At 40.8% G+C, this 16,328-nt stretch overlaps 1 protein-coding gene across 1 annotated transcript in view; it reads left to right on the top strand.

Moving 5' to 3' along the window:
• Positions 1 to 16,328, top strand: part of LOC124616423 — a 394,706-nt gene that overhangs the window by 249,058 nt on the left and 129,320 nt on the right. The window contains exon 5 of the mRNA XM_047144730.1: positions 8,786 to 8,917. Within this exon, the coding sequence (XP_047000686.1) occupies positions 8,786 to 8,917 (132 nt within the window). The remainder of the gene's footprint in view (positions 1 to 8,785; positions 8,918 to 16,328) is intronic.

The following is a 16,328-nucleotide window of genomic DNA, read 5'->3' as shown; positions in this document are numbered from 1 at the left end:
CATGGGAATCACACTGAGGTGACAGAAGTCGTGGGACAGCGATGCACATATACAGTAAGGCCTACAGATGGCGGTAAATCACCTACACGGGCTGTAAAAGGGCCGTGCATTGGCAGAGATCTCCTTAAGTCTGCTGGAGGTGGTGGCGATGGTCGATTTGTCACTTGCACTCACGTGATTCATGTGAAAACGTTTCTGACATGTTAGCAGACATTGAATGCAGAACGGTAGTTGGAGCTAGACGCATGGGATATTCCACTTCGCAAATCGTTAGGCAATTCAACTTCTGAAATCCACAGTGTCAAGAGTGTGCCGAGAATACCAAATTTCTGGCATTACCATTCACCAGGGATGGGCCTTCACGTAACGACCGAGAGCAGTGGTGTTTGCGTAGAGTTGCCAGTGTTCATAGAAAAGCAACACTGCGTGAAATAATCGTAGAAGTCAATACTGAACATGAGATAAACGTATCCTTTAAGACGGTGTGGCGAAATCGCGTTAACGGGCTATGACAGCAGATGACTGACGCTGCCTGCAGCGCTGTCCTGGACTCATGACCGTATCTGTTGGACCCTAGACGACTGGAAAACTGCGGTATTGTCAAACGAGTCCCGATTTCAGTTGGCAAGAGCTGATGGTATGGTTCGAGTGTGACGCAGATCTCACGAAGCCATGGACCCAAGTTGTCCACAAAGGCACAGTGCAAGATGGTGGCGGTACCATAATGGTGTGGGCTGTGTTCACATGGAATGGACTGGGGCCTCTAGTACAACTGAAACCATCATTGACTTTATCTCTCTCCTTTGGAGACCATTTGCAGCCATTCATGGACTTAATGTACCCAAACAACAATGGAATGTCACTGGGCCACAGTTGTTCGCAACTGGTTTGAAGAACATTCTGGACAATTCGTTTGGCCACCCAGATCACCTGTCAAGAATCCCACTGCACGTTTATGGGACATAATTGAGACGACAGTTAGTGCACAAAATCCTGCACTGGCAACGCTTTTGCAATTATGACCGCTGTAGAGGCAGCATTGTTCAGATTTCTGGAAGGTTCTTCCAATGACTTTGAAGTCCATTACATGTCAAGTTGCCGGGCATAAGTGCTGCAACACAATATTAGGAGGTATCCCGTGACTTTTTTCAAATCAGTGTAAACACCTGTGCAAAAGCTTTGGGGCAACATATGTGGTGTATTGGTAAAAAATTCACAATTCAGCTGATTTCATCAACTAAAAGAACTATACAAGCTGTTTTGGAAAATTTTGAGAGCCTATATTCCCATTTTGTCATGGCAGAGAATGATATTACAAGAGATCAGAAGGAAAGCCAAATATTCTGGTTAACAGCCGCATTTAGGCAGTGCTCAGTTTGTAGAAAATTTAGGAATAATGTTAGATGCATTGATAGGATTACCTGGTCTTTCATGTGGTCTGGCAAATGACACTGCCAGCAGTTGATAAAGTGATAAAAAAAAACTGTTGGAGCACTTCAGTTGTTGTAGCAAAATCCTGGCCTTTATGCCAAAGTAGCTACAGGTAACAGTATGACCAAATTAAGTAAATTCTAATCTGTGCCTCCGTCAAGATCCAATAAAATACAAATCATTCTTGAAGCACCATTTCACAGGAGTCTTGCTACCAATTTAGAATCACTTGGTCTTCTCTGCAAGCAATTTACAATCTCAGATAACAGGAAAATTATGAAAGCTTTCAGTGATTCAAGGAATACAGAAATACTGAAAGGAAGCCTCATGATTTACTGCCACTGCTTTTTGCCTCGGACACTATTGCTATACCAACAACTGAGTGTGAACACTCATTCAGTCCTGTGAATGAGATTGTAACCCCTTTAAGAAATACCTTTTGGTGGATCATATGTCTGATTCATCATTTCAGCTGGACCTCCACTTTCTGAATTGTACCTGCTGCCATATGTGAAATCCTGGTTGGCAACTGGGAGACAATCAGCAGAGGCTGTGTTTGCGTAAAATAAAAATTACTGCAGAGTAACATCCCTTTGAACCTGTCTGGAAAATGTTGAAAAATTTGGTGAGTACTGGAAGCCATCATTTTCCAACTGAAGTCCTGGACGAAACAATGTTCTTTGTGATACAGTTACTGTTGCTATGGTAACAGCATAGCATCGTTGTGCTGCCCTTCTAATTCATTCAGTGAATCCACAAACAAGACACATATCGGCCAACTCTTCACTGGTAAACCTATCCATACTGCTGAGTATATCTAAAACTGCCCAAAAAAGTACTGAATTCAAATTGAGGGCGAAGAGTAAAGTTATAATACTGTTGTGAAATTTTCAAGTACTCTGTTCACTATAAGTCACACTAATTTAAAGACGGACAATTCAGCTAAATACCTATTAAAAATAAGGATCAAAATTGGGAACAAGCTGAATCGGAATCATCATGCAGAAAATGTACGGAAGGCAAACCAAAGACAGGGTATATTTGTAGAACACTTGATGCAAGGTAGTGTTGATACACAGTGTGGGATCCTTACTAGATAGAACTGACAGGAAGGCACTGAACCCGTTCAAAGGACAGTGTATTATTGCGAATTAGAGGAAATAGTGTCACAGATGTGATATGTGAGTTTAGTGGACAACCATTAAGATAAAGGCATCATTCATTAGGATGTGATCCTTTTACAAAACTTCAATCACTATCTTTCTCCTCCGAATATGAAACCATCTTCTCGACTTCCATTTATATAGGGAAAAATGATCATTGTAATAAAATAAGAAAAATTGGAACTCACATGGAAAGATGGAGGTGTCCATTTTTCCCATGTGCTACTCAAAAATGATAGTTGAGAAATAGTCTGAATTACAGAATAGTCTTTTAGATGTAATGCATTACAGTTCATAGAAAGGTATTCGATGGAGTTCAGGTTCACCACAGGCCATGTGATTCTCTGACATTTTAAATTTGATTTTAGATCACACAACCACATATGAATAACTGGACCTACTTAAGGCATTTCATCTTTTACAGGTTGATTAATTTGCAAGTGTATTCAGGGTTTGTACACTTTTACACAAACATTTCTGTGATTACGCAATTTTTATTTAAACACATCTCTTATTTCTGTACACACCTGCCTACATGAATGACCACTTTGAGGTTTATTAAAGGTTAGGTTAGTGTTGTTTAACGTCCCATCGACAACGAGGTCATTAGAGACGGAGCGCAAGCTCGGGTTAGGGAAGGATGGGGAAGGAAATTGGCCGTGCCCTTTCAAAGGAACCATCCCAGCATTTGCCTGAAATGATTTAGGGAAATCACGGAAAACCTAAATCAGGATGGCTGGAGACGGGATTGAACCGTCTCCCTCCCGAATGCGAGTCCAGTGTGCTAACCACTGCGCCACCTCGCTCGGTGTGTTTATTAAACTGAGAGTATATTTATGCGTCAAAATATAAATATTTGGCTCTTCATTTCTACCTTCCCTATGCTCCTCTTTTAATATCCTTGCAGTGTGGGATTCTGGAGGGATTTCTGCTGGCTTCTGTGTTTTTCATGCACTTCATTCTCAGAACCACACTTCCGTTTCTCTTCAAAGCACAGTTGTTACATGCTCAAAAGTTCATAAGTTAAGTAGTAATCAGTTTGATGACCAACTGGAACAACACAGTGCTTTGCTAGACATGTCACTACATCATCAGAAACAAAGTTAACGTCTGAGTGCCCCATGGAAGTGTGATAAAATTACTCTTGTTCCCCTTGTATACAAACAGGCTATCATGTATGGTAGGCAGCAGTAGGATACTGCTTGCTGATGGCAACGTTTTACAACCTCTGACAGTAAAGTTTAGTGAATAGTCCTGTAGCATTAACGTAGATGAAATATGAACTACAGATACCTATGAACTGTGAACTACATTTACCTTACTGTCCTTCGAAATAGCCACTTCCCATAACAATGCACCACTGAGCTCTGTGATACATGTCCTGGAAACTTTGCACAAAGTCTTCCTTTGGGATGGTACTCAAAATCTGTGTGTCACGTTTTTTTGGACATCAGGAATATTGTCAAATCTCTTTCATTTCAAAGCGAGTTTGAGCTGAGATAATAGGAAGAAGTCTGAAGGATTGAGATATGGGAAGTATGGTGGATGTCCAAGTTGCACCAGCCCCTTTTTTGCCAGGAACTGTTTGACGATATTGGCTGTGTGTGGGCGAGCATTGTCGTGAACAAAAAACTATGAACCTTGTTGTGCGTACTGGGGTCATACTGTGCACAGACGTTGCATGAAATGGGTCAAAATTTCAATGTACCGTGCAGTGTTCAACATTGCTCCCTCAGGCAGAAATTCCTTGTGGATAAAGCCTTGACTATCGATAAAGGTGATGAACATTGTTTTGATGTGTGATTTTTCGGCTCAGACCTTTTTCCAACAAGGTGATGACGGTGAATGCCACACCATGCTTTGCCGTTTTGTTTCAGGGTCATACCGGAGACACTAGGTTTCGTCCTCAGTGACAGTACAGTTCAAGAAATTGGGTGTCGTACCCACTGTTTTGACTAAATACTGTGAAGCCTCTAAACGAGCCTGCTTCTGATCATCACTCAAACGATGTGGCACAAGATAGCAATGTTTTCCTCTTCCCTAACTCCTGGGTAAGGACTTGTCGCACAGATTTACGGTTCATCTGCAGTTTGTCTGCTATCATGCTCACAGTTAATCAGTGGTCGTTTGTGATTAATGTCCTCACTTTCTCAGTGTTTTCTTCACTGATGGCAGTCACCGGTTATCCGCTATGGGGATTGGCAGAAACACTTCCCTGGCCTACTCGAAAATGAGTGAACCACTTGTACACACGCTTCATGGACAGTGCTTGCTTGATTCCCATAAACACAACCAGTATTGCATGCATTTCTTTTGGTGTCTTGCCAAGCTTAAAGCAAAACTTTAAATTGATCCTTTGCTTGTTCATTGTCTTGTTCTCGGTTCAGAACCAATGCACTACTCAGGCACTTCATCCTACAGGTCTGACACAGAACACACACAATGCTCAACTGAACTTTGGGGGGTGCAGGTTGTCAACACCGGCTGCTACACATGTGCAGCGTTGTGAGTCGTCAGTATTGCCCAATAGACCATTCTGACTTCATTCACCATCAGAGGTTGTATGTGCAAAAGTATCACTCTTGAGTGATTGTATGGGTATTTAGTGTGACTTTGACACAATTTCTATTTAGTGCAATGAATAACAGCTTGCTTTAAATGTGGATAAGTGTAAGTTAGGAGAAATAGGTAGGAAAAACATTACTGTAACATTCAAATACAGAAATGATGGTATGTTTCTAGACCCTGTCATGTCGATTAAATGTCTAGGCACAATGAAGTGAAACATGAAATGGAATGAGCACATAAGTTTGTAAAGAAGATGAATGATTGATTCGGTTTATTGGACACATTCTGGGAAAGTGCAGCATACCTGCAAAAGGAGACTGCACACAGAATACTTGTGCGACCCATTGTTGAGTACTGGTTGAGTGTTTCAGATTCCCACCAGGTTGGAATAAAGGCACACATCAAAGCATTTCAGAAGTGAGCTGCTGGAGTTATTATTGGTTCATTTGATCAGTACGAGAGTGTTACAGAAATATTCTGTGAGCTAAGATTGGAATGCTGAAAGAGTAGATGATATTTTTCTGAAACACTGTTGAAGTTCAAAGTACTAGAATCTGCAACAAACTGCTGAGTAGTTCTACTGCCTCTGATATTCACCTTGCAAAAGGACAATATCAGAAAGATTGAAGCTTGTATGGAGGCAAGCAGGTAGTCATTTTTCCCTCATTCCATTAGTATGTGAAGCAGGGAAGGGAATGAATGGTAGTTGCTTGCAGAGTTTGCATGTTTATGTTGTACAAGTAGGTGTCCTTTTAGAAGAGGTATGGCTTTATGGAAGAGATAAGCTTTCAATATATCGTAGTGGATAAAGAGCACTGCCAATTGCCTTTGAGGTCCAAGGTTAAACCACAGTGAGCACCTTGGATTTTTCTTGACTGGAGGGTGTGAAAGAAAGTTTCAAAGAATTTCCTCAATATTGTGAAGGCGACAGAATAAATAAGCAGTTGCACCATGATGTAAGCCTTTTGATATTTATTGCTTTCTAATGAATTTGGGTTAAATGTTTCTCCATCCATCCCAGTTATGTTTCCTTATTCTTGCTAGGCAAATGTCATTATAATTCCTTCAAAAGGTGGCAACATTTGATCCTGTTGATTCTTTCCATTTCGTAGCATTAAGGGTTAAATTGTTTTGTAGAATTGTTTATCAATATTGGCCACATTTTAGAATAATTTCGGCACAGTAACTCCTTGATGTAAGTTATACAGATTTTAGAATATGTTTGCAAGAAGCAGTAAAATACATCATGTATATTATCAAACAATTATCATGTAATTTTTGTTACTTGCAGTATTTATTGAATCTTTTTACTCATATGGTGAGGCTGCACAGCATACAGTTACATGACACCAGTAAGCCTATATTTTTCCCTTTGGCACTTATTTTATGCTGCATTTTGAAATTTATGATTTTGAATGGAAAGGCAAAAGTGACAAAGAAAAATAAATTTAACATATATTTATAAAATGGCTCCCATTAAGAATGTGTGTTATGTGAGTTCATGTAAAATTCAAATGTAATTCCACATACATTTACATCTTCATCTAAATAGATACTCTGCAGTCCACTGTACAACACATGGCTGAGGATAGCATTTCCCTTCCTGTTCCACTTGCAAATAGAGCAAGGTAAAAAAAGACTGTTTCCATTACTTCCAAATTTGAATCGAGCACAGATAGACTTACTCAGATTAAGTGCAAATTCCTTAGAAAGATGTTAATTATTTTTCCCAACCACTCTCTTTCCATTCTAAAATGTCATATTTTATATTAGTCCCCATGCTTTTATGAGCACTGTCAATAAAATTTGAATCTTCTAGCTATTCAGTCTAATCATTTTCTCCTTCCCGTCTGCAGTTCAGATTCTAGTCTCTCTGCTGGTTCTTCTTGAGATGGATGAAGTGAAGCAATGTTGTTAGTATTTTTGGTGCTGGGTTAAACTGCTAAGGAAAATACAATAATACACTCCTGGAAATGGAAAAAAGAACACATTGACACCGGTGTGTCAGACCCACCATACTTGCTCCGGACACTGCGAGAGGGCTGTACAAGCAATGATCACACGCACGGCACAGCGGACACACCAGGAACCGCGGTGTTGGCCGTCGAATGGCACTAGCTGCGCAGCATTTGTGCACCGCCGCCGTCAGTGTCAGCCAGTTTGCCGTGGCATACGGAGCTCCATCGCAGTCTTTAACACTGGTAGCATGCCGCGACAGCGTGGACGTGAACCGTATGTGCAGTTGACGGACTTTGAGCGAGGGCATATAGTGGGCATGCTGGAGGCCGGGTGGACGTACCGCCGAATTGCTCAACACGTGGGGCGTGAGGTCTCCACAGTACATCGATGTTGTCGCCAGTGGTCGGCAGAAGGTGCACGTGCCCGTCGACCTGGGACCGGACCGCAGCGACGCCAAGACAGTAGGATCCTACGCAGTGCCGTAGGGGACCGCACCGCCACTTCCCAGCAAATTAGGGACACTGTTGCTCCTGGGGTATCGGCGAGGACCATTCGCAACTGTCTCCATGAAGCTGGGCTACGGTCCCGCACACCGTTAGGCCGTCTTCCGCTCACGCCCCAACATCGTGCAGCCCGCCTCCAGTGGTGTCGCGACAGGCGTGAATGGAGGGACGAATGGAGACGTGTCGTCTTCAGCGATGAGAGTCGCTTCTGCCTTGGTGCCAATGATGGTCGTATGCGTGTTTGGCGCCGTGCAGGTGAGCGCCACAATCAGGACTGCATACGACCGAGGCACACAGGGCCAACACACGGCATCATGGTGTGGGGAGCGATCTCCTACACTGGCCGTACACCACTGGTGATCGTCGAGGGGACACTGAATAGTGCACGGTACATCCAAACCGTCATCGAACCCATCGTTCTACCATTCCTAGACCGGCAAGGGAACTTGCTGTTCCAACAGGACAATGCACGTCCGCATGTATCCCGTGCCACCCAACGTGCTCTAGAAGGTGTAAGTCAACTACCCTGGCCAGTAAGATCTCCGGATCTGTCCCCCATTGAGCATGTTTGGGACTGGATGAAGCGTCGTCTCACGCGGTCTGCACGTCCAGCACGAACGCTGGTCCAACTGAGGCGCCAGGTGGAAATGGCATGGCAAGCCGTTCCACAGGACTACATCCAGCATCTCTACGATCGTCTCCATGGGAGAATAGCAGCCTGCACTGCTGCGAAAGGTGGATATACACTGTACTAGTGCCGACATTGTGCATGCTCTGTTGCCTGTGTCTATGTGCCTGTGGTTCTGTCAGTGTGATCATGTGATGTATCTGACCCCAGGAATGTGTCAATAAAGTTTCCCCTTCCTGGGACAATGAATTCACGGTGTTCTTATTTCAATTTCCAGGAGTGTATATTGTATGGAAAATATATATTATATAGAAAAGTATGTTATGTAGAAAATAATATATTACATAGTACATTTTACTTTTATGTCACATTTTGGTTAGGAAACGTGTAAGTAATGATTATACAGTTTGCAGAAAGTAAAGCAATTAAGCCAAATTTGGAAAATCATTGAGTTGAAGAGGAAGACATGTATCATCATACACCAAGTAACTAACAGTTCCAAAAACAACTAAATATGTGACCATTTCTTACAGATGATGACAATGGCCTGGGGATGGAGCCTGAATCATTGCAGGTGCGCGAGTTCATTGAAAAACTCGTAGAGAAGCTGGTACACGGCGGGCTGGATGACGTGTGTGTTGGCAAACTCCACTCTCACCCAGACTGTAAGCAGATTTCTGAACTGACTCTTAATTAAATGAGGTTTTTCATACGTTAAGGACTAAACTCTGCTTGAATCAGCATCTGCTGCAACATACAATCATCTCTGCTTGCATGATTTTACTTTGGAACTGTTATGGATGTCTGTGAAATACACTTTATTAGAATCAAAACACATTTTGGAAAGGTTGTTTGATCACCTCCCTGGTCTTCATTGTCTAGGATTTATTATGGTGACATTATTAGTGATGACTGATAGATGTTTCAACCTTGAATTTTAATCATTTCTCTGTTTTTCAATATTTATGTTTGTGCAGTAATATAATGTACTGTAGATTTTGGAGTTAAAATATCTTTTCAAAACACATAATGGTTACAATGAAGCTATATTTCACAAAATAATGGACTGATTTCTTACTTTACAAGTTAAAGTTAACACTCTGTATGCCATCTCTCTGCCATAACAATTTTTTTCCTGGCTTAATTTATCAGAGGTCATACTCTCTCACTTGGTCTTACCTTTGTGTCCTAACTATTCATAAAATATTCCACATAATATAATATATTTTAACAAGGTTCTCTTTTTTCAGCTTAGTTTCTTAAACTTTCCTTTGCTGTTGATAACTGGACATGGAAACCACTACATCACAAATTATGTTTTGAAACTGTGTAGATGCTTAAAAGTATGATAAATTGCGAAGAATATTGAGGTTTCACAATTTTCTGCTGTAAAGAAAATAATATCGTTCGCTGTTTCCTGTACTGAAGCTAAACAAAGTAGACAAAAATATAATACTTTCTACTGCCTTCACAAAGACGTGCTAGAGTGAGCTATGTCAGGCAGTCTCCAGTAATAGAGTGTTGTGGAGGCAGATTTCATTTGATGGAGCTGCTAATGATATGTCACATCAGAGACACGAATAAATTTTGAGTCATATGGACACTTTTTTAGTAGTGTACTTTCTTACAACACAGCAAATGTGAATAACTATTAATGAAATACGTTTTTCATCTTGAGTATTCCTGGATGTGTTCTATGGGAAACTTGCATGACAGCATTTCAGATCACACCTGTTTGAGGAATGAGGGATGGTGGAGAAAAAGGTTAAAGATAATGCAAAACACATTATAGTCATCATTTTCATTCTCTGAAGCACTTTTTGGGTTTTATCAATTATCAGGATCACATCACTGACTTTACTACAACGTAGAAAACACATTATATCCACTGTTGTAAAAACTCAAAGCAAAAAATGTTGATTAATGCTCATAAATTCAAGATCAGCATCAGCCTCATACAAATACCTGACAATTACAATTTTTTAGTACTGTCAAGAGCCCCATATTGTAATCAAACAATCATCTAAATTTTCTTCTATGGCCTAATGATAAATGTTATAAATTTTAGAAGTTCATTTTTGGATAAGTTAAGATGTGTTTCAACCTCTTTTTCTGTTGGTTCATAAATGACATTTATGTCAGTGAGTACTCATAACTAAATACCTGCAGCTTACTAAGAAGATGATAAATCACACACACACACACACACACACACACACACACACACACACACACACACAAAATCTGTTTTGTTTTTGTATGGAACGTTAAAAATTGGTCCAGCCCCATGACTCCACTCATAGTTTTCAGGAGGTTTTCTCTGGTCAATTGTCAGATACCAGAACTGGCAATCGCCTTCCAAATATTTCCAAGTGGGAACCCCTTCAGCTTCACTCACAGCCTGCTGGGACATTGGGTAGAAAAGAACAAAGTTCTGTAACAGCCTGCCCAATTTGCATGGGTAGGTAATGAAAGATAGGGAGAAGAAAACATAAAGGCAGGCACAAAAGTTGAATGACTCAAAAGCATTTGTAACCCGGAGTTCCTCCATATGCAAAAAGAAAGAAAAAATTAACTGAAGCAGAATTAAACAATAATAACAGTACTTGAGGTAGGTTTGACTGTCTATATACCGGTTGTAGAACCAGGCACAGCTGTAGGATAAAAGAAAGATTCACAAATAATAATAATAATAATAATAATAATGATAATGATGATAATAAAGAACAAGCTGAATAAAGCAGGCTTAAAAGTCTCCCTTGAAAAAATCAAATTTATGACAAACATTGAAATAGTGAAAACTGTATATGAAACATTGAAAACTGACAAAATCAAGTACCTAGGAGAAATAATTGAACAAGACATTTCAGAGAAAGAAGCTATTGAACAAGAATTAATAAGTTGAAAACATGTACCACCTGACTAAGACTGTATATAACGAGAAATGAATATCCCTAAATGCCAAAGTTAGAAACTGCTCTACAGTAATTTATTTAGAAGTGCTTTATGCACCAGAATGTTTAACTCTAAATGAAAAAACAATGATGAAAGCACGGGAAATCACAGAAAGAAAAATATTAAGGAAAATTTTTGTACCAGTTAAAGAGCAAACACAATACAGAAGGTGACATAATAGTGAAATTTATGCACATATTGAAAAAAAAGAGACATGATTAAGCTTTCTAAGACTGCATACAGAGGATTAATCCCAACAGACTGACAAAAAGTGTGTCATTCATTTGGGAAATTAAAAATTGATAACACATTGTGCAGAGAAAAAAGGAATGATCGTGTGGCATTGTTGGCCGGGAGGCTCCATCAGATGAAGTTCGGCTGCCGAGTGCAAGTCTTAATTTCAGATGATGCCACATTGAGCGATTTGTGTGTCAGTGATGATTAGATGACGATGATGACAGCACTACACACAGTCCACAAGTGGAGAAAAATCTCCAACCTGGCCAAGATTCAAACCCAGGCCCACGACATTGTAGGCAAACACATTACCACAGGTGGATATGGTGCAGAGAAATTGGAAGAGACAAACTCCAGATTACCCTACAAGATATTGAGGAATGACTGCAACTCAGACAGAAATTCACAGATTCAAAAGGTTTCCATGAAAAGCCAAGAAGAAGATTAGATCCACTTGAACAGAAGAAATAAGGGAGAAACATCAAGAAATGATGAGAGAAATGTAAAAAAAAAGAAAGAAGAAAGGGCAAAAATAAATGTAGTCCATAGTGGCTCATATGTTAAATAATAATAAGAAGAAGAAGAGTAATAATACTAGAATCTCTAGATCTTTGAGATTTAAAAATGTGTTCATCATTGGAAGGGGAAGATGATAATAATAGGGAACAAAATAAAACATACAAGAAATTGAGGGCAGACATGCACTCCTCATCTCCAGTCAGGAGATACACAAGATATACTGTATTTAAGTCAGCTTCATTACATTTTGAATAAACATCTTCTATGTTTCCAACCATCACATCACATTGTACAATAGGTCAATGTTCCAGTCTTGTATTAACAATGTAGGAAAAGACAGATTATAGCTTACCATAATGAAGACTTGTTAAGTTGCAGACAGGCACAATTAAAAAAAAAAAAAAAAAAAAAAAAAAAAAAAAAAAAAAAAAAAAAAGAACTTACATATAGCTTTCGTCCACAGCTTTCATAATCATTATAGAAACACACACCATTCATACTCACCCTGCAACATATTCTCCCCCTCCCCCGCAGAAGTTATCTTCTGGCCCGAGATGCTGGAGTTGGTGGTTATGTAAGTGAGGTGTGCTTGCTTATGTGTATGAATGGTGTGTGTTTCTCTTATGCTGATTAAAGCTGTGCCCAAAAGCTATACGTAAGGGTCTTTTAATTGTGCCTGTCTGCAGCTTAACATGTCTTCTTTATGGTAAGTAGCAATCTGTCTTTTCCTACATTGTTGACATTCCTACCTGGATCTTGATTTGATTGTTTGACTCTCTGTATTCCTTTACCACATAACCATGGAACTTGTGTGGTAAGTCACCAATAGAACTCTGTGCCGTTAAGAGAGATGGCAATTGTGATTTATGGAACAGGTAAACAGCTAACTAATTAGAACATCTAAACTCCACCTTGACTCCCTGTTCCTGTCATCTGATCGATACCAAGCTCCATAAGGCACATTTCATGTGGTAACAAGGACAGGAAGACAAACTAAACTGATACAGAGAACTGTATTGATTGACATTAGTAGCATACAGTGTCATCCTGGTAAAAGCCTTTTGCAACAGTGATTGGTATTTTGAAATTCTTTGCAGCACAACTTGTTCACAATTAGGGTTACCAGAGTGTTTCAAGAAAATGAAGGACATGAAAGTGTAAAATGTAAGATATGACAAGGGAATATGGGACATGAAGGTCGAAAAATGTAGGATATCATGATACAGTATAAGATCAAATACTGGAAGGTAAAATTTGACTTTACTTATTTTATTATTGTGAAACATAACTACATTATGCATGGAGAGCTGCATCAAACCAGTCTCAGGACTGAAGACCACAACAACTACATTATATACTTTAAAAATTACAAAGATCTAGAATAGCTGGCTAGCACTTTCAGGAACGGAAATTCCAACTATTTAAGAGAGAGACATGTAAATGTAGGGAAAAAATTCTAACTTTCAAAACAATTAGTTCATTCTTCAGGGACGAAACTGAGGTAGGATCCCAGAATGAGAGGGAGCCAGCTGTTGTGATGATAATGGGAGACCAAGTGATAAAACACATTCAACATTTGCATCATGTACTGGAGTAATGGAAAAAGTACTGTTCCATTTTCTGCAGTTCTGTATGATGACCTTCATGTTTGCTGCTACTGAAATGTCTAAATCGTTTACCAACAAATGATGGATGCTACTCTCCACATAGAGGAGGCACTATGTGGCAGACAGGCACACTGAAAAAAGACTGCTGGATATGGTTTACAAACTGGGCTAAATTGTTTGTCAGAGACATAGACAAAACAAATAAACACACACACACACACACACACACACACACACACACACACACACACACACACACACTGTTGTCTCCAGGCATTAAGCGCTGACTCAGACTGCGTCTGAGGTGAGCAGTGATGTTTCCTGGGTAGATAGTAGGCATATAGAAGTGTGGAGTGTGAATGGGGAGGGATAGCTGTGTAAGGGTGGGGGAAGATGCTTGTGCTGGTCGTGGAAGTGTGCAGGGACATCACAGGGACAGGATAATTGGGTACTACGTGAAGTGTAGGTTACCTCTGCTGAGGAGGGGGAGGATACATTGCAGGGAGAGTTACCACCTGTGCAATACATAAATGCTGGTGTTAATGGGAACTCTCCCTGCAACATATCTTTTGTTCCCGTAACTTCCCTGGCCTTAACCTTTGCTAGTCCCTGTCTTCCTCCTGCCCATCCTTTTTCCTGATCCCACTCCAGCCTCCCACATGCCTTCTATCCCACCAATGCACCTGCATAATCCTTTCCCCTTTCTTCATCTCCTCTCCTCTTTGCCCTCCTCCCTGCTCATAACTCCCCCCCCCCCCCCCAATCACTCCAGTACAGCCTCCCAATGGGAAACACTTCTCCCACCCTTACCTTGCCATCCCTCCCTCTCCCTGCCCCACTGCCCCACACCTCTTCTGTAGCTCCACAACCTACCCCAACAAAAAGATCACTGCCTATCTCAGACACAGCCATAGTCACAGTTTGGCCATATCAGCTAGAGACAACTGTGATGCTTTGTGTGTGTGTGTGTGTGTGTGTGTGTGTGTGCGCGTGTGCGCAATTTTATCTATACCTGCTGAAAGACTACTAAGTTCGATACCTTAGTTATATAAGCAGTCTTTCTTGCAGTGTGGCCAACTGCCACTCAACACTTCTTCCATGTGGTTAGTAGCATCAATCCCTTCCATGTTGTTGTTATTCCATCCCAAATTTCCATTGTTTGATTAAGCCATTCATCATTAAAATTTAAATTTTGAAAGGATACAGATTTTATTCAAAAAAGTAATTTTAATTATGTAATAGGTCACAATGTATGTCAACAACCATAACACCATTTTTAAATGGAAAACAGCTTTGAACATCGTTTATTGACACTTTTGAATTTAAATATGCCTATTCAAATGATTTTAATGTACAAATGATACACCCAGGGACTTCAAATAGAACACACATTTATCGTATATCATACACTGAGACAGCATCTGTAAATGAAATTAGATCACAGTGGATCTTGTGATAGCACAAGACTGACTTGCAGACAGTAATGATCACAAATGTCAAACACAGTGTAGCAAGACCAGGTAGCAGTTTTTGCTAGTATAAGACCACCATGATCTGCACTGCTGAGCACATGATACATGCCACAGCATATAAAGGATCCCATAATTGTAGTCATAGAGAAAAATAAGGAGAACTACAGGGCTATTACAAATGAGTGAAGCGATTTCATAAATTCACTGTAGCTCCATTCATTGACATATGGTCACGGCACACTACAGATACGTAGAAAAACTCATAAAGTTTTGTTTGGCTGAAGCCGCACTTCAGGTTTCTGCCGCCAGAGCGCTCGAGAGCGCAGTGAGACAAAATGGCGACAGGAGCCGAGAAAGCGTATGTCGTGCTTGAAATGCACTCACATCAGTCAGTCATAACAGTGCAACAACACTTCAGGACGAAGTTCAACAAAGATCCACCAACTGCTAACTCCACTCGGTGATGGTATGCACAGTTTAAAGCTTCTGGATGCCTCTGTAAGGGGAAATCAGCGGGTCGGCCTGCAGTGAGCGAAGAAACGATTGAACGCGTGCGGGCAAGTTTCACGCGTAGCCCGCGGAAGTCGATGAATAAAGCAAGCAGGGAGCTAAACGTACCACAGCCGACGGTTTGGAAAATCTTACGGAAAAGCCTAAAGCAGAAGCCTTACCGTTTACAATTGCTACAAGCCCTGACACCCGATGACAAAGTCAAACGCTTTGATTTTTTGGCGCGGTTGCAACAGCTCATGGAAGAGGATGCGTTCAGTGCGAAACTTGTTTTCAGTGATGAAGCAACTTTTTTTCTTAATGGTGAAGTAAACAGACACAGTGTGCGAATCTGGGCGGTAGAGAATCCTCACGCATTCGTGCAGCAAATTCGCAACTCACCAAAAGTTAACGTGTTTTGTGCAATCTCGCGGTTTAAGGTTTACGGCCCCTTTTCTTCTGCGAAAAAAACGTTACAGGACACGTGTATCTGGACATCCGGGAAAACTGGCTAATGCCACAATTGGAGACCGACAGCCCTGACTTCATTTTTCAACTGGATGGTGCTCCACCGCACTTCCATCATGATGTTCGGCATTTCTTAAACAGGAGATTGGAAAACCGATGGATCGGTCGTGGTGGAGATCGTGATCAGCAATTCATGTCATGGCCTCAACGCTCTCCCGACTTAACCCCATGCAATTTCTTTCTGTGGGGTTATGTGAAAGATTCAGTGTTTAAACCTCCTCTACCAAGAAACGTGCCAGAACTGCGAGCTCGCATCAACAATGCTTTCG

The sequence above is a fragment of the Schistocerca americana genome, chromosome 5, assembly GCF_021461395.2.
Source record: "Schistocerca americana isolate TAMUIC-IGC-003095 chromosome 5, iqSchAmer2.1, whole genome shotgun sequence".
Classification (NCBI taxonomy): domain Eukaryota; kingdom Metazoa; phylum Arthropoda; class Insecta; order Orthoptera; family Acrididae; genus Schistocerca; species Schistocerca americana.
The sequence above is the reverse complement of the archived record's forward strand: the minus strand, read 5'-3'. Positions and strand labels throughout refer to the sequence as shown.